At 39.0% G+C, this 24694-nt stretch overlaps 1 protein-coding gene across 2 annotated transcripts in view; it reads left to right on the forward strand.

Annotated features, from left to right (window-relative positions):
• The first annotated feature begins 287 nt into the window (after positions 1 to 287).
• Positions 288 to 24694, forward strand: part of carmil2 (capping protein regulator and myosin 1 linker 2) — a 179959-nt gene continuing 155552 nt past the window's right edge. For both annotated transcript variants that reach the window (XM_060837741.1, XM_060837740.1), the window contains exons 1-2: positions 288 to 384; positions 7059 to 7150. In XM_060837741.1, the coding sequence (XP_060693724.1) occupies positions 345 to 384; positions 7059 to 7150 (132 nt within the window). In that variant the 5' untranslated portion in view covers positions 288 to 344. The remainder of the gene's footprint in view (positions 385 to 7058; positions 7151 to 24694) is intronic.

Here is a 24694-nt window from a genome sequence, read left to right on the forward strand (position 1 = left end):
AGAGTCATGTTTATCACCAATGTGGGCAGATGCCGCTAACAGTTGTATAAAGCTTAATTGTTTTATTAACTTAGTTTAGTAGCTGTCTTCATCTTGCATTAAAAGCTTTTAGTATTTGTAATTAAAAATGTTTGCTAAATACAATAATGATGGCAGTATGTGGATGCATTTGATTAAAATATACCAATAACATTGTGTCGGGTGTTCTTGTTGGATCTTTTATTGTATTTCCAAAGAGGGCTGCTTCCTCTTTGTGTAATGTGGTTACTGCAGCAGGATGTGTTGCTGCTTCGATTTGGTAGTCTCAATTTCTCAGTATAATCACTAAAGCTGTTTCTGCAGAAATGTCGGCTAACTGTCAAGATATTTCAGAAGAGCTGCAAGGTAATTTTTGATTCTTGTTAATCCTAAATCATTACATTTTTATGTATCTTCTTTAGTAGCCCTGCACTTCAATTTTACTGGTGCAAGATAATTCTCTTGGAAACAAAGCAAATGGCAACTGAGCATACGGCATATGATTCAGTCCTTAAAAAATACCTATAAAGTCTTTAAATGTTTTAGATTTGTTTAGTCTAAAGTGGCATGTAGTGTAATACAAAACTAATTTGGTTTTGTTACTGCTGGGACACATTCACATGTAATGTAATAGAAGCATGAGAATATCATTGAAAGCTAAGTAAAAATGTTTTAATGAAACATTAACTGGAACAGAATTGTCAACTTGAATCTTTTGTTATCACTTTGATCAACTTGAGGGTTCCATTCAACACTTAATGGCCACATTTTCCGTAATGCGAGGATGCTGCATGTCTTGTGTGAACGCTGGAAAACAACAGTGGGGATACATGATTTATTGTAAAATAATTTAAAAGGAAAATGGGTATAGAAACATTATTCAATTTGTACATTGTAGATATCTTTTAGGAAGAATATTTTTAAGTTGTGAACTAGAATATATCTAATCATTCTCAGAACTTATTATTTTTAAATAATGATTGTGTAACCACATTTTAATGTGTTAGCCAGAAAGTTGCCCATAAAAGCCCTGTTTTGAACATTAGCGAGGTCTCACTATGACGACATGGAAGTTCATGCACTTTCCAACTGCAAGTTTCTTGATTCTGTAGGAGTCATGATTCTTTGATTCTGTGCAAACCTTTGCATTGCATTTACTGAAATTGCACTGTACAGTTTCCAGGCTAGTTACTGGGCAACAAGGGCTATCCATGTGGATAGCTGCAGATTGCATCATCTTGATATCATGTAGCAGTCTGACCCTGCTGTGTGTATGGTACTAATAGGGAAGAAGGAAAGGGAGTGTACATATGATCTTCTGGGAAGGTGCTGCAACTACAGAGTGCAGGTTACTGCAGTGCTTTAAGGCCTCTCAAGCCAAGATTACACATGTAACCATCTCAAATTGTGGGGAAAGCTGACGCTGCAGTATTATGGACTTCCAAATAACTGGTTTGTATCGTGGAAACTGTTAGAACCCAGCAGAGGTCCCACAATGGTGAACGTCACAGTTAATTAAACTGACATCTAAGTCCATTTTCTATGAAAGCATCTCCATGTTTTGCAGTTAAATCACTAGAAATGTTGAATGGGCGGCATGGTGGCACAGTGGTTAGCACTGCTGCCTCACAGCACCTGAGACCCGGGTTCAATTCCTGCCTCAGGCGACTGACTGTGTGGAGTTTGCACGTTCTCCCCGTGTCTGCGTGGGTTTCCTCTGGGTGCTCTGGTTTCCTCCCAAAGTCCAAAGATGTGCAGGTCAGGTAAATTGGCCACAATAAATTGCCCGTATGTTAGGTAAGGGGTAAATGTCGGGGTATGGGTGGGTTGCGCTTCGGCGGGTTGGTGTTGACTTGTTGGGCTGATGGGCCTGTTTCCACACTGTAATCTGATCTAATCTAATGTTTAATAAAGTTATCTGCAAGTTCACCCATTGGCTGTCTATAGTACCGAGTATTATCTGGTTGACCGTCATTAACCCTTTTGGTGCCTTGCAGTGAGCACCTGCTCTGTTAGATCCTGTGGACGTGTCTGTTGGATCACCAAGAGCAGCCTAATCTCAAGTTCAGACAATTCCAGCATTTCAGCAGATGCTTGTGAGAGACTCCAATTAAAAGATATTGTGCCTTTGCTGAAAAAGCTCACCTGCTTGAGTTTCCAAATTCTCTGCATCTGAAATGAAAAAAAGACAAGTACAGCTTTGGTATGAAAGAAAAGAAGAGAAAATTGAAAAGTAGGAGGTAACACTATCTGCAGCTTGTCATGTAGTGTGTGATAAAAACAAGTGGGAGAAAAAAGATTACCATAGGGATAAAGAAATCTTGTGTGATATTTCTAACACCTTCCATGATGGAAAACATTATTTCTTTGAAGGTCAAGAGGATAAGCAAGCCGCCTCTTACTCTTAGTGCCAGTCTGTTCAAGTTGTCCTCAAAGAAATGAGGGAGAGCATTCAGAAAAACATTGTGAGGTGCTTTGTGAATGCAACTGGTATACTCTAACAGCCGATATATAAGATATGAGTTCTTGATAAGTTTATAATAGTGGTGAATGTGTGAATAGGAGAAGGAGGTGTGGTGGTGTGCAGCAGTGATTTGGAGGGAACATTGAGTGCTATTAGTCTGCGATTAATTTAAGTGAAATCTGATGTGAACAGAAAAACAGCAGCAGTTCATACCTTAAAGATCAGAGATATGAATTTCATGCTGCATTGCAGCGGTGACTTAGATGCCAGGCTCCTCACATTCAGGTACTCTGCAATCCTTTCCAATGATGACAATGGCTTAAAATTCCCTCCACAAGCACTAAGCTTTATTTCAGTGGTACAGAATTGAAAAGTGGTGAAGTCATTAAAAGCATGAATGGTTTTTATAGAGTGAATACAGATTGAATATTCTGTCTTGTGGGGAAGCACACCATCTGAGGCCATTAATAGAAAATGGTCAGCAAGAAAGCCAATAAATGAATTCAGAAGAATCTTCACCACCAGCTGTAAGGGTAAGAATGGGGAATTCTCTACTTCAGGGAGTAGTTGAAATAAATAGTATAGAAGTATTAATGGGAAACTGGTCAAGCAGATAAGGGTGAAGGAAATAGAGGGATTATAATGTTAAATTTAGGTAAGAAAAGATGGTCAAGCAGATAAGGGTCAAGCAGATAAGGGTGAAGGAAATAGAGGGATTATAATGTTAAATTTAGGTAAGAAAAGATGGTCAAGCAGATAAGGGTCAAGCAGATAAGGGTGAAGGAAATAGAGGGATTATAATGTTAAATTTAGGTAAGAAAAGATGGGAGCAGCCTAAAGAAAGTAAACGTTGCCATGGAATTGTTCAGCCAAGTAGTATGTTTCTATGCTATAGATCCTGTGTAATGATAAAACTCCATTTCACTATCCAGGGCAGAGTTTCCTTTATTCATATGTTGATAGAGCAGGGCCAACAATATCAATAATTACATTAAAAACTGCATTGACTGGCAGCAGACAATATAAATCAGGATTGCCTTTTAGGAATGTCACAGCACAGCAATTGGTGTAGATTTGTGGCTTTCATTGAACAATCCACTTTGTAGTCTAATATATTAAAATGAGAAAAACAATGGTAGTAATACTCGACAATGATGTTGGCTGCATAGTGGCATAGAGTGATTGGAAACGGATTCATACAGAACAGAATCAAAGTAAGGTACACCTCCAGCTAGTTCAGATAATATGTAATTTAGAATAAATGGGTGTAGGAAGATGAAAGAAGCTTCCTAGAAGCAGTTGTAAAAATTTAAATCTTTAATAACTACTATCAATGCACATTACTGCTTCAAAGTAGAACACTTAAAAAAAATAAGCTTCATATAAAGCTAGAAACTTTTTTTAAAAAATCACATAGTTATGTGGAAGAAATTTCCATCAAAAAGTGGAGCTGGATTCACAGAATGGTTAGACCACACTTGGAATGTTGTGTTCCGTTTTGGTCACCTTTTAAAGGAAGGATATGGAAGGTTTAGAGAGGGTGCAGGGGAGATTTACCAGGCTACTGCCTGGACGAGAGGGCAGGTCTTACGAAGAAAGGTTGAGGGAGCTAGGACTTTTCTCATTGGAGCAAAGAAGGGTGAGAAGTGACTTGAGAGGGATGTACAAGATGATGAGAGGCATAGATAGAGTGGATAGCCAGAGACTTTTCCCCAGGATGGAAATGGCTGTCACAAGGGGGCCATAATTTTAATGTGATTGGAGGAAGATTTAGGGAAGCTGTCAGAGGTAAGCTCTTTACAGAGTGGTGGGTGCATGGAATACACTGCCAGCAGTGGTAGTATTGTCAGATACTTTAGGGCCATTTAAGTGACACTTGGATAGGCATATGGATAATAGTAAAATGTAGGGTATGTAGGTTAGTTTGATCTTAGAGTAGGACAAAAGGTTGGCACAGCATTGAGGGCCAATGGGCCTGTACTGTTCTATGTTCTACGTTACAGCACAAAGGCTTTTTAGCTCATAATGTCACTTCAGGTTTCTGCATGTACATTTCTGTCAGTGCCATCTTGTACATCTGCAATTTTCAATCCTCTGACACCACCTGTGCATTTCAGGAGGATTGAAAGATTATGACAGGCCTACAAATTCCACCCTTTAATACCTGATCAATTGAAAACCCCTTATTGTGCAGTTGCAGTAGCTCTTGCATATCAATCCCACCAATGTTTATGGTGACTTTGGGACTGGGAGGGGCTTCCTTCTGCCTATAACTTACGGACAGTTAGGGTGAAAAATCAATTTTAAAAAGAAAAATTAATCTTTAAAGAATAATATTGCAAAAATATCAGCAAAACCAGGCTATAGCACATCATTAAACTAAAATAGCAAAGAGCACAGTAGATGTTGAACTAGTACATTAAGAACAAATTTGAATTCTGGTAGCATGCAGGAAGTGGATGGTTTACAGCAATGTAGACAATGTTGACAATACAGTCTTAGTAACAATACACAATGCTGCCTCTAGCAGCTTTCTTGTAGGAAAACCACAATGTATGCTGCTACATGTCATTCTCCTATAACACGCGGTTTCTTAAAGTGAATTCTCTGTAACGCGATTGACACACAGTTTCTAAGGCATGACGTTTTAAAGCAGGTTAGTTATTCCAGCTCCATTAGTTTAAATGGTGCTGCTACTACAAGATTTTAAAATACTATTAGAGAAGTGCTTGGTGCCAACAATTCATTGACATTTTATATTCACTAAACATTGGCCAGGAATAAGAACTTAAGTGCGTTTCTTTATTGTTATAACCAAAGAGTCTTGAAATTAATTACAGCATCCTTACCATCACCCTAGCCAAGGTCTGATAGTTCACCAGTCTTTCCTCATTCATACAACTCAATGATGCTTATCTCTTGTCCTGCTGAGACAAATATTTTAATACCTTTTCAAAAATCCAACATTGCTGTCCAATAGCAAACGCAAATTTTTGGTCATCTTCCCTGACACTGATGGGGACAGTGTCTCAAAGCAGCTCTATGCATTTTAATGGAGCCCATAACTTTGGACATTAACCTTGATCGGTCTGTCACACTCACCTAATATTTAGTGTCTGAATGAATACCCAGCCACCAGCCTGTTGTGCACTTGACTTCTTGGTTGGAGCTCATCTGATTTTAATTTAGTTCTAAAAGTGAATTTGCTCCTGCCACGCAGAAAGAATAGAAAATACACCCGAAGGGTTTCTCCAGCACTTTTTGTTTTATACCATTTCCAGAGTTTCACCTCAAGCCATAGAGAACCATCATCAATTTGTGACATTATCAGCAAAAACGATGGTTCAAAGAGATTAACTCAGTGTGTGTACAATATACAAGCTGCACTGCACAGAATTCAGTTGAATTCAGCCCTTCATGCCTGATGAAGGGCTTATGCCCGAAATGTCAATTCTCCTGCTGTTTGGATGCTGCCTGATCTGTGTTTTTCCAGCACCACACTCTCAACTCCGATCTCCATGATCTGCAGTCTTCACTTTCTACTAGTTGATTTTAACCTTACTGCAAAGCCTCTTCCAAGAATGCCTATCTTTAAGAGGTTGTCCTCCTCTCTCAACAAGGATCTCTCATTCCTGATGAGAGGCTTATGCCCGAAAAGTCGATTCCCCTGCTCCTCAGATGCTGCTTGACCTGCTGTGCTTTTTCCAGCACCACACTCTTGACTGCATGAAATTCATCAAAGATCCTCAGACAGCACCTTCCAACCCATGACTACTTCCAAAATAAGGGCAGCACATACATGAGAACATCTATAAATTCTCCTCCAAGCTACTCACAATCCTGACTTGGAAAACATATCACCGTTCATTCACTGTCACTGAGTCAAAATCCTGGAATTCCCTCCCTAATAGCATTGTGGGTCAACCCACAGCATATGCACTACAGCGGTTTGAGAAGGCAGCTCACCAACACTTTCTCCAGGGGAACTAGGGACGGGCAATAATGTTGGCCAGCCATCAATGCTCACATCCCACGAAATAATTTAAATCAAAGCTTCACTTGAGGCAACTGTCGCAGGACTGCAGATTAGTGATTGGCTAAACATTAGACCTAAATAAACCTAGTTGGTTAATGCACCTTCGAAGGCTGAAGGGTCATTTCACAATTTTTTTTATTTTCAAAATATAACTTGCAGTTCGTAGTAGCTTTCAAAAGATTAACAGTACTGATAAGTCTCAGTGTTCCATTGACATTACTTAATAAAAGAGGCAAGCCATTTCTGACAGTGTTAAATAACATGAATCAGCCAAACTTGATTTTTTGAGTGAATAAAAATTAACTGTACAGAAATGGGCCTATTGGTCCTTATCTTTGTTAATGCTTCAGAATAGGTAGAAGGCAAGGTACATACCCTGTGAAGATGTAGGTGTGACGGCTGAATTATCACAATGTCCTTCTGAACTAACAAATCACAAAATTATATGTATAAAATATAACACATTGTTTAAAGTTGTTCATAGTATTGGCAAATCTGATCTTACATCAATGTGTCAAAGAGTTTTTTTTTTGTTTACAGAACACATAACTAGAATTTTGCAGCCGAAGAAAATAGAATTTATGAAGAAAGTGAAATTAACAACAAAGTGCAAATCTGAGGAGAAAATATTGGTATGTTCATCAATGAGTGGGTTGTTCTGAAAAATTATGCATATCTATAATTGGAATAATGACATTCAAAATTATTTTTAACCTTTCCCGTAACATTAAGAAAGTATTAATTGAATAACAATGTCACAGGTTTGTATTGTCTTATACTGCACTCCATTAACTAATCTCCAGGATAACAATACAGGGACTGCAGCTGATTTCATTGTCGCCTGGTGTGGAATGATAACATAAGAATATGGTTCAGCTTTGGAGCCCTTTAAAGTTGAATAACTTATTACTGTCTAGTTTCAATTATATTGGAGTGGCCATTTTGGAAAGGTAATAGTGGTGTGCACATTGGTATACAATCTTTCCTTTAGTAAATGACTGAAGAAAATGGAAAGGGAAAAATGCATTCTATTATTGCTATATCAAGTGGCTGACATTTATTAGTCATTAACATCCCATGTTAAGGCAGTGCACCTTAGGAGTAGTGGATCAAGCACTCACCCACTGCTTTGTTGCTTCGTTCTATCCAACTGATTGTTTTACACAACAAAATATATTGTGGGTTCTTGTCAATTAGACAGATAAACTTCACATTGGTTATTCCTTTTACGTTCTTTGTTGATGGTTACTATTTGTTAATACCCATCATCTTCAGTAATTTTAGAATAAAAAGCAACTATTCAGAAAATAAAACTAGAGGGAAGTATCATTTAAAGATTTCATAATCAAAAACATTAGTTATTAATTGTCAATTAAATGGTAATTCAGTATGAAGCCAAACGATACTTTTCTTGCAAATTCTTAAGATATTTAAATGGTTCCATGTTCTATATCCTTCTGAGAATATTTACTATTTAAAACCTTATACAAGAAAGCAGGTGTAACCTTTGCTGATAGCCTTAGTAAATGAACCATAAAAAGCATGAAGGTCATAAATTCATTTTCAGTACTTATTAAGTTTAGTGATCTCAGTCATGACTGTTTAAGCAATAATACAATTCGACCTCAGTATCTTAGGTGAGGGGATAGTAGAGATGCTTACCATCTGATTAAAAACCGTTTGGCCTAAAGTATGCACTGGTAGACAACTGTCAAGTCTCACATGACAGCAAAAATATGGAAAATGACTGGTACCTAAGAAAGAAACCCAAACAAATATTTATTAATTAATTCTAAGGAAGAGGAGGATGAGGTGGTGGTGTAGCAGGAAAGAAATTGGCAGGGGGACATTAAATGAAATATTATTGTTCTTTTTCATTTTTTAAAACAAAAAGCACTATGCATCTGGAAGATGATTAAGGACTAGAAACACAAGCTGCTAAGTGGCATGTACTGAAGTACACTGCGGTGAGATATGTGACATGGGTCTGTGCAAATGTTGAGAGCTCTTGGTGGTGCAAATAACATATTGAGGTTTGATTGTTCATGGTAGCTTATACCTTTAATCTTTTTAAGGCTTTGGTTTTAACCAGTCTGAACATGTGGTTGAGGCTAGGTGATGTGCACACTGAGCAAAAGGAAAGCTTTATAGAAGTTGGCAAGTGGAGGATTAGAAACATATACAAATGAGTTTCACTCAAAAAACAAATGAATCACCAGTATTTTCTCATCCACCACTTTTTGATGGTAATTTATACAGAGAGCTTTTTGGCAAAGCTGAGAGTTGTAAGGAATGCTAGGAGGAAGTTTATTTTTAGTAAAATGACTTGGAAAATATTGTGTATTTTTATCTTCCTCCCTTCTCCTACATCTTGTAATAAAATTTAGTGACTTCTATCTGCAAGAAGTTGAAACTTCTAAAGTGTCGTGAAGCAGTCTGACACTTACTTGACAGATTGAAATGCAGGCATTCAAACAGTCTACTGGGTGAAGCTGCCAACACCCTCACTGTTTCATGTGGTTTGGACTCTTCCCTGGGTCTGAATATCTATCTTCTATCTCCAGTGCACTCATATTATTTGGAAACCGAATACACCTTGATATTTATAATATTCTCAATCTCATTAAAGAATATTTTCAGAGACTGCAGGAGTAACGAAAACATTTAAAGAAATACCTTGCCACAAAGCTGTAAGGAAAAGCAAAATCATGTGACAATATCACTTCCTATGACTTATAATTATTTATTAGCATGTCACAGTCAGACCTTACCCCTTACTTTGCATCTCCCTTGTTTGATTCTACCTATAGTGTTACAATATTGAATCTGGAGATCTTTATCTGCAAAACCCATGCATGCAGATATAAACAATGCTTGCAACTGCACATAAATTTCAGTAGCAACTCAACTGTTGCAGCACAAGTAGCCTGATAGGCAATTACCCAAACAATATTTCTGAATCTTCTGGTTCATAGCTTCTAATTATCTTTGCAGTAATCTGATTGTAACCAATCAGGTATCTTCGTGTTCCCTTGGACCACTCTTCCCAGGCAATTATTAAAAAATGTTGAGTGAGTTGAGTCTGAAGCAACACCACATATGGATATGAGGAATGTAACTTGTTGTCAGAGACATTCTGTCAGAGTCAAAGTAATCATTAAGAGCTCCTGTAATTAATATTTAGATACGTATTTTTTAACTTCACAAACATTTTAAGAATGCTTTCTGAAACAAATTTAAACTGAAAGAGCATTCATAGTTTATTGATAGTATTGATGGGTATTAATTCGAAGGATCCCATACTGCTAATGTTTTAGTAAACTAAACGGATCACCTAGGACAATAATACTATTTAAATGACTGGATTAGAATTGCATTATGAATGTCAATGTTTAGTGGCAAATCACTGAAAACACTTATTTTGAATCAAGCAGTTAGCTTCTTAAATGCACACAAAGTGCCAGTTTTGGATCAGTGGTTGTGCTCTTGTTTAGGAGGCAGAAACTTGTGGTTGCAAAGCCTGCATGAGACTTGAACACATACTCCAGGCTGACACTCGACTGCAGCATTGAAGAAATGCCATACTGAAAAGTGTTGTCTTTCAAATGAAATATTAAATTTAGGCAAAGGCAAAATACTGCAGATATTGGAAATTAAAAATAAAAACAATGTGCTAAAATATTCAGTAGATTTGGCAAGCAACAATTGAGAAAGTAATAAAGTTAGTGAAGTTTGTCACAAATTTCAAAACCTTGACGGCAGGACAAATTAGGGGTCTGATCTTGTCATCGCAGTGAGCCAGACTGGGGACTTACTTTCCTGGAGGCAGCCTCTTAATTGACCACCTTCTAGCCACAATCTAAACAAGAAGAATGATGGGCTCCTGGTGTAGCTGGCATCTCTGAAACCTCAGCACCCTCACCAATAGGAATAGATGCTTTCAGGAAGCTTGGAGATCAAGAGGGCTTCTCAACAGCAAATTAAAAAGTAAATCAGAAGAGCCATGCAGGCACTTTAATTCATTCTAAGGGGGCAAAATTGAAGAACTGGGGATGTTAAAATTGCATGACATGTTGATTAATCCACATTTGCAGTGGTGTGCACATTTCTGGTCCCAACTTCCAAAGAAAAATACAAAGATGTTGGATGAGGTGCAAAAATATTTACAAAGCTATTACCAGGATTTAAATGTTATAATTATGAAGAAAGACTAATCAGGATGAAACCCTTTTTTTTTAAAAGATATTTTTATTAGAAATTTAATATTTTGACAGATTTACAAAAATAAACAGAACTTTCAAGCACAAACATTAATATAAAAATAGATCTTAAATATATAATCATCAAAATTCAAAGGAATGATACTAAAGAAGAAAGAAAAACAATGAAACTCAGTTAACTACTAATCTAATCCACAATTATCCAGAGTGTATAGTTGAGTCACTTACATCCTTCAAACAAGAGAAAATGTTCTCTAATACACTCATAACAGTATAATAAAAAGGAAACTATTTCCAAACAATAAGAACAAAAAAAAATAAAACATGTTTGAATGGAGATCCTCCCCCTTGTTCTCAGGGGGCCTTACTTCCTTTCTAAAGGTCCACCATATCCTCTCCCAAACAGTGTCCCACCCTTGACCCGGGCGCTCCTTAATAGGATTTAGATATAATACCGAGCTAGAGTTAACAGTGAGCGCCCCACCCCCACCCCTCCCCACCCATACCTGAGTATATCTGATAGCATCAATGCCACGTACAAACACACATAACTATAAAATTACAACTCCAACAAATTACAGTTAAGTATAATAACATAAAATAGCAAGGGAAGACAACCCTGCTCCCAGAAGCAAAAGTAAAGTAGAGTAAAGTATCCACTTCTCCCCACGGAGTGTGGAAGAGGCAAGCCAACATTAATTGTCTCTTACGATTTATTTAAACGAGTCTAAAAGTTCCTTAGCCTCTTCTGGTGATCTAAAATTATACTCGGATCCTTCGTGGTTAAAGCATAACGTCGCTGGGTAGCGTAAGGTGTATTGAATATTTAAGTTCCTTAGACATTTTTTCACCTCATCAAACGCCTTCCTCCTTCGTGCCAAAGCCGGGAGAAGTCCTGAAATAACATAATCTTGGATCCTTCATGAATCATAGCTTTAGGATCCTTTCCAAGATTTCTGGAGGCATCCAGGAGTATCTGCCTCTCCCTATAACTCTGCAGCCGGAACAGGACCGGGCGTGGGCGCTGGTTTGGGCCAGATCCGCGTACTGCGACCCGGTAGGCCCACTCCACCCTTACCCGGTCAGTTTCAGCCCCCAGGTTTAAAAGCTGGGGCAGCCATCGCTCCAGAAATGCTGCTAACTGTCCTTTCCCTTCTTGTTCAGGGAGGCCCAGAAGACGGATATTCTTTCTCCGATTTCTATTATCCAGGTCATCCATGTAGATTTCAAAGGCCCGGACTCTCTGCTCCAGAGCTTGCACCTGTTCTGCAGCTGTTTGTGCTGCAGCCTCGGAGGTCGTGGCCTTTAGCTCCGCCCCCTCCACTCGGCCCTGTAATTCCTCGATAGCCTGGCTGTGCTTTTGTAGCTTTTCTTCGAATGAGTTCCATCTCTGTCTGGATTCTGCGATGAAATTGACGAGTGTCGTTTCCAGCCTGGCAATCATCTCTTCAAGGCCTGTTTTTACATCAGCTGCAGCCGGAGGAGGAGAGGAGGGTGGAGGAGGGGTCTTTGTTTTCTGAGAGCTGCGGGATCCCTTTGGTTTACTCATTATCCACTTAATATTAAACTGCTTAAATATAATAGTAAGCAGCTAATTAAGGTTAGAAATTTTTTTTGGGTGGTTTGGTAAGTGTGGTGGGGGTGAGTAACTCACTTTACCCAGGTTTTGGGAAGAGCTCTGTAAACTCAGACTTGCTGAGTCGCCGCCATCTTGGATCTCTCAGGATGAAACCCTTTCCACTTAAGAAAGAAAAAAACTGTGAGATGACTTAAAACAGTTTCTTTAAAAACCACTGAAGGATATAATCGTGAAAAGTTTGATATTTCTACTTGTAGGGCATTTAAAACTAAACAATTCTAACAAGGAATTCAAGAGAAACTCCTTTGCTCATTGTAGTTAGAATGTAGAACATACTATCATAAAATTAAAACCAATAGTCTTAATTTATTTTGCAGTAAATTAGACAAGGACATGAAGGATAGTTACCCATATCAACTCAGGCATAAACTTATTCATGCAATAATGCGTAGTTGTTAAAACAAATGTGTAATAAATGTAGTCAGTTGTGGGCTAGTATTCATTGTACTTTTATAATGTGAAAAGAAAGCTGGGAAGATCAAATATGCAATTATAAATTGACTTGCACAACACTGGACGCCCTAAAGCAATTTCACAGCTATTGAAATACTTTGAATTGTTGTCACTGTTGTGGTCTGATAAAATATAGCTGTAAATATGTACACCCCCACATCCAAAGAACTGCAGATGCTGGAAGTCATCCAAAAAGAGACATTGCTGGAAAAACTTAGAAGGTCTAGCAGCTTTTGTAGAGAGAAAGCAGAGTTAACATTGTGTTAAGTGTCTCTTCTTGCTATACAAAGCAAGATTCCATGAAGGACAATGAGATAAATGACTACTTAATCTTCTGGTAATAACGTTAATGAAGAGATTAAGATTTAATTCAAGGTACAGAAATAACCAACATTTCATAGGTTACCTTTTTTAAAAATCAACTATGAAGCAAATATACTGTTTCAAGATTAACTTTTTTAGTATAAAATGCAAAATGGTTTACAATGGAGGGAGCAAGCTACAATTCTTTTGGGATATGTACAGAGTTTTCCATTCATTCACTATGGTTTGGATTCGCTTTTCTTCTGTGTTTCCTTTTAACTACAGCAATACCTTCTAATATCCAAGGGTAAAGGAATGACTTGAACCCTAAGCAAAAGCACATGCAGTTAATGTTATAGTCTCCAACTGGTTGCAAGTTTGACAAGAATACCAGAAAAGAACCATTTTTTTTATTTTCCTAATTCTCTTCATGTAAAGAAAATAGTCTCAGAAAATACATCTAAAGGGGAGAAAAGGGTACACTCAAGAAAATGTTTAAAAGTGAGTAGTGTGAAAACTCTTTAAACTACAAAAAAGATACCCTGAGGAATGTGTGGATGTTCAAGTTAGTAGGGCACTGCACCATGGCAACTTTTACCCTTGGGTTCTCGCAGAATTGGCTGAAGAGTTTTGTGAATCTCATCACTAATGCTTTCAAGTGCTCATGTCCTGGAAGTTCAGCATCAAATGTGATGCTTTATTTTAAACAAAAACAGTGAGACCTGTCAAATATACAGATCTTTAATCATTACTCAGTTTTTGGAAGTTGCTTAGGACTACAATGAGGGATGGTTTGGGAGATGGGACTTAATTCGAGATAGCCAGCATAGTTCTTTTAAGAACAGTTTAAATAGCATGATAGATTTAGGTTATGGATCCAATGAAAGATACAGTCAGTTCTGCTATAACGTGCATTTCTTCGACATGAATTGGCTTTCACGCAATTAAAGAATTTAGACCATTATTTGAAGAATGTGAACTTTCCTTATCTGTACTGGCTATAGCCAGATTCTGGTCCCATTAGTTTAAATGGTGCTACTACTACACGATTGTCTTATAACACAGGAATGGAACTATCGCATTATATTAGAACACACTGTACTGTACACAAATTTGTAAATGAAAAGACCCTGTCTCATGCAACTGCATAAGGTTTGAGTCCATGGATCGAAGTCAAAATTGGATGATTGTCAAACAGCAACAACTTGTGATGCATGTTTCAGGATGGCAATTAACATTGGTGATGTTTCATAGACTTTGATGTTTAGACTGTTGGCTACATTTTTGAGATCAATGGTTTGGATAATGGAATAAGATTAGAGTGCCTGACCTGCTGTGCTTTTCCAGCACCACTCTAATCTAGACTTTGGTTTCCAGCATCTGCAGTCCTTGTTTTTACCTAATAGAATAAGATCTACAGCATACAAGTTTGCAAGTGATAAATGTCATGATCATAGCTGATTTTGTGTAGACTTAAGTATTAGATATTATGCAGTACCCATATCCCATGAACGTATCATAAAAAACTGATGATACGGTAAGGTACACTTTATAGTACATATGGCATTACATGACCTAGTGCTGGAAAATTAGACAGCACATATTCTGAGGGTAAAAACAATGACTGCAGATGCTGGAAATCAGATTCTGGATCAGTGGTGCTGGAAGAGCACAGCAGTTCAGGCAGCATCCAACGAGCAGTGAAATCGACGTTTCGGCAGCACCACTGATCCAGCACATATTCTGAGATTAGTCAGCAATTCAAATGAAATGTTGTGAAACCTGCAGTTTAATATATGGCATCAAATGTTATTCCTTTAGCGTAAGATAAAACATTATACAGGAGACCTCTCAGCCCATTGAATCTGTGCTGGGTCTCTTGAGCAATTTAGCAAGTACCATTCTCTAACTTTTCCCTGGAAATTTTCTGGGCAGTATTCAGAGGAAGTTCAAGTGGTGAACAAAATAAGAAAATGATTAGCCAGGATTCTACTAAAGTCACTGTCATTAGATCTGTCATTGGTGAGACTACAGCCAGAGAACTATGTGTAAGTTTCTCCTAACCTCTCTTTTAAATTATTGGATGGAAGACTGATAAGTTAATTCCAGAGGTAATTATCTTCTGTGCGCCTACTGCAAAGAGCAAATCAAGAATTGACAGAAACATTTAAAATTATGAGGTGCTTAGAGAATATGGATTTAGCCAAGATTCTTGGTTGTGTATAAAATTCAAGAACAAAAGCTCAGTTTTATGTGAAAGGATAATAAAACATAAATGAGTACAGATAAGGAAATGAAGGGAAAAGTTGAGAGTTTGGTAAAGGGAAAGAAAGTGTTTTTACTTTGCAACCCTTCTTGCCCTGTACAATTGGTTCTTGTTTAACTGTAAGATTGAGTATCGGATAAATGGTTAAGGTGTATTCTTTTCTCAAGTTTTCAAGCTGTTTAAATTGTTATTAATTAATTAAAACTCATTAAGGAATGCAGGGCAGGAGACGTGTCAAGGCTGCAGCATTTGGGAACTCCTAGACACCATTGTGATCAATGGCAAACATGTCTGCAATTATCTTTGAAATTCAAGCAACTTTAGCTCAGAGTTTATGAGCTGGAGGCTCAACTACAGAGACAGCTACACATCAGGAAGGTGGAAAATTACTTAGATTGTTCCTATCAGGAGGAAGCCACATCACTAAGGATAGGGTCTTCTGAGTTAGTCAGTGATCAGGAACAGGAGGGTCTGATTGTAAATGAAGCATTTAAAGGGACCCAGAGGGTATGCATGTCATCCTCTCTAATTGTCAAATAGATTTGAGGTTATCTTGGGCTGTTTGATGAGGAGAAAGTGAGGACTGCAGATGCTGGACTTGTAGAGGGAGGAAGAGAGCTTCTTCAAGGTAGGAATCCTTGCAAGAAGATTCGCAGTAGGTCTTGTAGAGGGAGGAAGAGAGCTTCTTCAAGGTAGACAATCCTGAAGAAGGGCTCATGCCCGAAACGTCGACTCTCCTGCTCCTTGGATGTTGCCTGACCTGCTGCGCTTTTCCAGCATCACATTTTCAGCTCTGTTTGGATGAGGACAGGCTCTGCATGGTAAATTAACAAACTGATTAGAAATTTGTGATATTGGAAACTATTCAAGCGGTAAGGAGGAGACAGTAGGAGATAGCATATCGAGGGTGACTAACATCTTCCTCTGCATCAACAGCGAGAATCTATGTGATTTTATTGCTTTCTTGGTGTGAGGATTCAGGAGGACATCTGCTTAGAGATGGAGAGGAACTTATAGTGGAAGGAGGAAGTTCCAGCCACCATAGTGCATGTGGTACCAATGACATAGATAGAATTAAAAAAGACGTTCTGCGCAGAGGGTATGAGAAGCTAGGGTCTAAATTGTAAAGGTTATATCACCAGATTATAACTTGAGCTATATGCACTTTGACACAAGGTATAGAGATAAATACATGGCTTAAAAGGCTGATGTGGGATAAGTGCGTACCAGCTCATGACACATTGTCCCTAGTACTGGATCCACAGCTGAACTGTGCTGGGGTCAGTGATCTTGCAAACTGCACAGAAAAATTAGGAAAATAGTGGTTTAAACTGAAAGGGATCAAATGTGGAAAGACGTGAAATGTCAAAAGAAAGATTAGGCAAGGTAAGACAGGAAATGTATTATGGGAAATGAGGGTCAGAGAATATGAGGAAGGGACAGACTGGGGGAAAAAACCAACAATCAACATAAGCTGTTACTAAGATAACAAAAGACAAAACTAAAGGCTGCATGTCTGAATACAAGTAGCATTCATAAAAAAGTAAACAAAATTGATATTGCACATTGAAGAAAATAAATATTATCTGATGATCACTTCAGAGACATTGCTGCAGGATAACAAGGACTGTGAGCAAAATACTGAGGGTTACATGACACTCAAGAGAACTAGAAAAAGAGGTAAAAGTGGAGGGGTGGCACTGTTAATCATGGATGATATTTGTACAATATCAAACAAAATAGTTTGAGATGATTTTTGTTTAGGAGATTAGGATGTAGAATTGTTATTTCGGTGGAATTAGAGAATAGCAGAATGAATTTGTCATTAGTGGGAGTGGCCTACCACTGCAATGCCAGTAATCACAATAAAGAACAAAGTATACTGGAAGCAATTTTGGATACTTGTGATATAAGGGAATGACAATAATCATGGATGACTTTACTATACATATCGACAAATTTAAACTGGCAGCAATAGGCTAGATAAGAAGTTCTTAGAATGCTTTCAAGGTAGTTTCTTACAGCAGCATTCTCTAGAACCAGTATTGTGCAATGCGAAAGGATTAATTCAAGGCCTCAGAATAAAGGCATCTCTAGGTAGCAGCAACTACAATATATTGAATTTTGTGTTGAGTTTGCAAGGGAGAAGATGAGGATCAAAGAGGAGTATTTTAGTCTTAAATAAGGGCAATTATGTGGGCATGAAAGTTGAGCTAGTTGAAGTGAACTAACTGACTAGGCTAGAGGACAAATTAATTAATAACAGTGGCAGACATTTAAAGGGATATTTCAAAATACTCACAATAAATATATATGCCTATTGTGAAGAAAAAATTCTAAAAGGGAAGACTTAATTCCTAGTTAAGTAAAGAAGTTAGAGAAAAATCAAACTTAAGGAAAAAGGACACACCTGCATTGTTTTGGAACTTTGGAAAAAAAAGTCAAAACAACAGCAGTTTTAAAAGGGAGAAGGACAGACAAAGGAAGCATTTGGTGAGGTCAGTCAGGAGAGAGAGAGTGAAAGAAACTGACAGAGCAGTGAACCTGCACAGTTACTGCCTTTGCTGTTTGAATTCGTGTATCGCTGGACATCGGAGTGCATCTGGGAAAATTAGCAAACAGTGATATTCACAACTGATCTTGGAGGAACTGTTTGGGCGAAGTCCACAGCACAGAAGCAGATAAGTGTATTGTATTGTTTTTAAGTATGTCCTACAGAAAGTCTGCAGTAGTGAGTAGAGTGGGTTCTTTCTTGATTATATGTTTTTTGAGATATGTCTTGTGATTAAACTTAAAATATAAGCCATAACTATTAATTTAACCTAGGACAGTGTTTTGTAGAGGAATAAGACAGTGTTACTTTCTGGGTCTGTAGCTTGTGAAGGAGCAAAAATGGCCTTTAGTAAAATGATATGTGCTTCTTATCAGATGTGTGAGTTTAAAGAGTGTTTAAGGGTTACTGCAGATTATATCTGCCATAAATGCTGTTGGTTGCAAATCTTATCAGATAGAATGGATCGGTTGGAGAGACAGTTAGAAGCAATGAGGAATTTGCAGCACCAACAGTATGTGATGGATGGCAGTTATAGGAAGGGGAGAAGTCTCAGATACAGTCACATAGATGGGTTAACTCCAGAAAAGGTAAGAGACGTAGGCAGCTAGTGCAGGAGTCTTCTGTGGCTACACCCATTTCAAACAAGTATGCTGTTTTTGAAAATGTATGGGGTGATGGATTCTCAGGGGAACGTAGCACAAACAGCCAAGTTTCTGGTATTGAGACTGGCTCTAATGCAACGAGGGGTACATCAGGTTCCAAGAGATTAATTGTGTTAGGGGACTCTCTAGCCCAAGGTACAGACAGATGTTTCTGTGGCCAGCAGTGAAAAATCGGAATGGTGTGTTGCTTCCCTGGTGCCAGGATCAAGGATGTCTCGGAGAGGGTGCAGAATGTGCTAAAGGGGGAGAGGGGCCAGCAAGAGGTCATTGTCCACATTGAAACCAATGATGTAGGAAGGGGAAATATTGCAATTCTGAAGGACGATTACAGAGAGTTAGGCAGGAATTTAAAAAGGAGGTCCTGAAGAGTAGTACTATCTGGATTACTCCCAGTGCTACGAGCTATTGAGGGCAGGAATAGGAGGATAGAGCAGATGAATGCATGGCTGAGGAGCTGGTGTATGGGAGAAGGATTCACATTTTTGGACCATTGGAATCTCTTTGGGTAGAAGTGACCTGTACAAGATGGACTAATATACTGGCAGGGAGATTTGCTAGAGCTATTCAGGAGGATTTAAACTAGTAAGGTGGGACCCAGGGAGATAGTGAGGAAAGAGATCAATCTGAGACTGGTACAATTGAGAACTGAAGTGAGTCAAACAGTCAGGGCAGGCAGGGACAAGGTAGGACTAATAACTTAAACTGCATTTATTTCGATGCAAGGGGCCTGACAGGGAAGGCAGATGAACTCAGGGCATGGGTAGGAATAGGGGGCTGGGATATCATAGCAATTACAGAAACATTGCTCAGGGATGGGCAGGAATGGCAGCTTAATGCTCCAGGATACAAATGCTACAGGAAGGATAGAAAGGGAAGCAAGAGAGGAGGGGGAGTGGCGTTTTTGATAAGGGATAGCATTACAGCTGTACTGAGGGAGGATATTCCCAGGAATATGTCCAGGGAAGTTATTTGGGTGGAACTGAGAAATAAGAAAGGGATGATCACCTTATTGGGATTGTGTTATAGACCCCCTAATAGACAGAGGGAAATGAGAAACAAACTTGTAAGGTGATCTCAGCTATCTGTAAGAATAATAGGGTGGTTACGGTAGGGGATTTTAACTTTCCAAACATAGACTGGGACTGCCATAGTGTTAAGGGTTTAGATGGAGAGGAATTTATTAAGGGTATACAAGAAAATTTTCTGATGCACCTACTAGAGAAAGTGCAAAACTTGATGTACTCTTGGGAAATAAGGCAGGGCAGGTGACTGAGGTGTCAGTGGGGGAGCACTTTGGGGCCAACGGCCATAGTTCTATTAGATTAAAAATAGTGATGGAAAAGGATAGACCAGATCTAAAAGTTGAAGTTTTAAATTGGAGAAAGGCAAATTTTGACGTATTAGGCAAAAACTTTCAAAAGCTAGTTGGAGGCAGATGTTCGCAGGTAAAGGGACGGCTGGAAAAAATGGGAAGCCTTCAGAAATGAGATAACGAGAATCCAGAGAAAGTATATTCCTGTCAGGGTGAAAGGAAAGGTTGTTAGGTATGGGGAATGTGGGATGACTAAAGAAATTGAGGGTTTGGTTAAGAAAAAGAAGGAAGCATATGTCAGGTATAGACAGGATAGATCAAGTGAATCCTTAGAAGAGTATAAAGGCAGTAGGAGGATACTTAAGAGGGAAATCAGGAGGGCAAAAAGGGTACATGAGATAGCTTTGGCAAATAGAATTAAGGAGCATCCAAAGGGATTTTATAAATACATTAAGGACGAAAGGGTAACTAGGGAGAGAATAGGGTACCTCAAAGATCATCGAGGAGAAAGTGAGTCTGCAGATGCTGGAGATCAGAGCTGAAAATGTGTTGCTGGAAAAGGGCAGCAGGTCAGGCAGCATCCAAGGAACAGGAGATTCGACGTTTCGGGCATAAGCCCTTCTTCAGGAATGGATCATTCATTCCTAAGAAGGGCTTATGCCCGAAACGTCGAATCTCCTGTTCCTTGGATGCTGCCTGACCTGCTGCGCTTTTCGAGCAACACATTTTCAGCTCTGCCTCAAAGATCAGCAAAGTGGCCTTTGTGTGGAGTCGCAGGAGATGGGGTAGATACTAAACGAGTATTTTGCATCAGTATTTACTGTGGAAAAGGATAGGGAAGATATAGAAAGTAGCGAAATAGGTGGTGACATCTTGCAAAATGTCCATATGACAGAGGAAGAAGTGCTGATGTCTTGAAACACATAGAAGTGGATAAATCCCCGAGACCTGAAAAGGTGTACCCTAGAACTCTGTGGGAAGCTAGAGAAGTGATTACTGGGCCTCTTGCTGAGATATTTGTATCATCAATAGTCACAGGTAAGGTGCTGGAAGACTGGAGGTTGGCTTGCGTGGTGCCACTCTTTAAGAAGGGTAGTAAAGAGAAGCCAGGGAACTATAGACCTGACGTCAGTGGTGGGCAAGTTATTGAAGGTAATCCTGAGGGACAGGATGTACATGTATTTGGAAAGGCAAAGACTGATTAAGGTTAGTCAACATGGCTTTGTGTGTGGGAAATCATGTCTCACAAACTTGATTGAGTTTTCTGAAGTAACAAAGAGGATTGATGAGGGCAGAGCAGTAGACGTGATCTATATGGACTTCAGTAAGGCGATCGACAAGGTTCCTAATGGGAGACTGGTTAGCAAGGTTAGATCTCATGGAATACAGGGAGAACTAGCCATTTGGATCCAGAACTGGCTCAAAGGTAGAAGACAAAGGGTGGTGGTGGAAGGTTGTTTTTCAGATTGGAGGCCTGCGACCAGTGGAGTGCCACAAGGATCGGTGTTGGGACCTCTACTTTTTGTCATTTACATGAATAATTTGGATGCGAGCATAAGAAGTACAATTAGTAAGTTTGCAGATGACATCAAAATTGAAGGTGTAGTGGACAGCGAAGCAGGTTACCTCAGATTACAACAGGATCTTGATCAGATGGACCAATGGGCCGAGAAGTGGCATATGGAGTTTAATTCAGATAAATGAGAGGTGCTGCATTTTAGGAAAGCAAACCTTAGCAGGACTTATACACTTAATGGTAAGGTCCTAGAGATTGTTGCGGAACAAAGAGACCTTGGAGTGCAGGTTCATAGCTCCTTGCAAGTGGAGTCGCAGGTAGATAGGATAGTGAAGAAGGCATTTGGTATGCTTTCTTTTATTGGTCAGAGTATTGAGTACAGGAGTTGGGAGGTCATATTGCGGCTGTACAGAACATTGGTTCGGCCATTGTTGGAATATTGTGTGCAATTCTGTCTCCTTCCTATCAAAGATGTTGTGAAACTTGAAGGGGTTCAGAAAAGATTTACAAGGATGTTGCCAGGGTTGGAGGATCTGAGCTATAGGGAGAGGCTGAACAGGCTGGGGCTGTTTTCCCTGGAGCGTCAGAGGCTGAGGGGTGACCTTATAGAGGTTATGAGGGGCATGAATAGGATAAATAGACAAAGTCTTTTCCCTGGGGTCAGGGAGTCCAGAACTAGAGGGCATAGGTTTAGGGTGAGAGGGGAAAGATATAAAAAGGACCTAAAGGGCAACATTTTCATGCAGAGTGTGGTACATGTATGGAATGAGCTGCCAGAGGAAGTGGTGGAGGCTGGTACAATTGCAACATTTAAAAGGAATTTTGATAGGTATATGAAGGGATATGGGCCGGATGCTGGCAGGTGGGATTAGATTGAGTTGGGATATCTGGTCAACATGGATGGGTTGGACCGAAGGTCTGTTCCCATGCTGTACATCTCTATGACTCTAACTATGCAAAGATAGGTGTGAAGTCAGATGGTTGAGCATAGAACAGTACAACAAAGGAACAGGCCCTTTACCCAACCATGTCTGTGCTGACCATGATGCCATTCTAAACTAATCCCATCTATCTGTATATCCCTGACTGTTCATATGTCTGTCTAAGTGCCTCTTACAGTTTGCGAATGTATCTGCTTTGATCACTTCCCCTGGATTGTAAAGATTGTAAAGAATGTAAAGAAGAACATGGAATGCCTAAAAGGTTACTCAAGAGGCAGAAATTACAGTATAAGAGGAAGCTAGCTGGAAATGTGAAACAGAGAGCAATTAAACAAAAAATGTAAAGTGTGTTCATCCGAGAGAGAAAGAGAATGGAGAGTTAATAGCAGATAATAAGGAAACAGTGAATGAAATTAACAAATATTTTTCTTCTTTTCATATAAAAGGATATATAAAACATTCATAATTGCTGTAAACCGGGAAGAATGGGAGGGAGGAAAGTACAAAATTATCACCACCAGGGAAGCAGTAATAAGCAAACTAATGGACTGCAGGTTGACAAATATCAGATCAAGAGGGACTTCATAGAGTCTTTAAGGCTGTGGCTAATGAGTTAGTAGATGCATTTTCCAAAAACATAAATTCATGATATATTCCAGCAGCCTGGAAAGTAATGAATCTAACTCCTCTCTTCAACAGGGAAATAGGAAAAACAGGAAAATAGGAAAAACAGGAAAATATTGTCTACTTGGCGGATGTCTGAAACAAAAACAGAAATTGCTGGAAAAATTCAGCAGATCTGACAAAAGATAGAATTAACATTTCAGGTCTAGCGACCTTTCTCCAGAACTGATTGTAGCTTTTCCCACAATGTTGAATGGTGATAAGGATGATGTGGAAATGATGTTTCCTCTTATGGGAGAGTCTAAAGTAAAAGGGCATTTTTTAAAAATTAGGAGTCACCCTTTTAAGACAGAAACGGAGGAAAATTTGTTTTTCTCAGAGAGTTGTGTAACTTTGAAAGTCTACCTCAGAAGGCAGTTGAAGCAGCGTCATTGAATATTTTTAAAGCAGACGTAAATAGATTTTTGTTCTGCAGTAGAATCAAAGGTTGTTGAGGGGACTAGATGACATCATGAAAGTCAAAACACAAACAGATCAACCATTGTCTTACTAAATAGCGGAGAAGAAAGGAGAAAATGAGGTCTGCAGATGCTGGAGATCAGAGCTGAAAATGTGTTGCTGGAAAAGCGCAGCAGGTCAGGCAGCATCCAAGGTTCAAGCAGAGAAGGCTTGAAGAGCTGAACTGTCTATCTCTACTTCTGCTTCATCTGTTGATAAAAACAAAATAGTAAATCCATCCAAATTTTTTTACAGTAGAAAGGTAGCATATAGAATTGGTGCAGTGTTATAAAGATAGTCTCTGCAACCTGTGTTTGAACCAACCAAATTTTCAATGTGTGCCAGTTATGAGGGTCCTGTATTGCTTCCCAATATCTAAAGGCCTATAGCATAAAAATGTTCCTAATTTGGTAACTAATTGACTATGTCAATCAGAGAAGTCTAAGGAAGGCTGGTATAGAAAATGACTGCAATAGAAGGTATGTGGGATGAAGGATGAAGAATATCATTGGAGGGAAGGATGGTATAGTGTTTGTGTTACTGGGCTAGTAATCTGGATAGCTAGACTGATGGTCCATCACAGATCGCACCACATTTAAATTTGGGGAGAAAAGCTAGTATCAGTAATGGTAACTATGAAGCTACCAGATTGTCATAAAAACTCAGCTGCTTCGTGAGTTTCATTTAGGTTAAAAAATCTGTCAATCCTATCTGTATTGGCCACTGTTTGACCCCAGACTGCAACTGCAATAAACTTAATAAAGCATTCAGTGAAGGGTAATAGGGGAAGGACAATAATGCTGGCCTTACCAGCAACACTCATAACTCATAATGAATAAAAAATATATTAATGGGACTTCGAGGAGCTTTACTCTGCATCTAGCTAATCTTCGTCTGATCCAAGAATGTTAATGCTGACACCTGGGCCCTGATTTAAACACCAATCGACTTGTGATCAAGTTGATGGTGAGATGGATATCTCAGAGGTTCACCCATTGCTGCAGAAAGCAATCCATGTTACTCCCATTTGGGGAGGAAAGCAGAAAAAAAAATCTTATGGCTCCAATGTCACTTATCGAAGTGTGGCAGATGACAGGATTACATTCCAGAGGTATCTCACAAAGAGGTGAGTCTGGGGGAGGGGAGACTTTTCTTATGAGTTTAGAACAAGGCAAAAAAACACTCAAC

Source organism: Hemiscyllium ocellatum, chromosome 17, assembly GCF_020745735.1.
Source record: "Hemiscyllium ocellatum isolate sHemOce1 chromosome 17, sHemOce1.pat.X.cur, whole genome shotgun sequence".
Lineage (NCBI taxonomy): Eukaryota > Metazoa > Chordata > Chondrichthyes > Orectolobiformes > Hemiscylliidae > Hemiscyllium > Hemiscyllium ocellatum.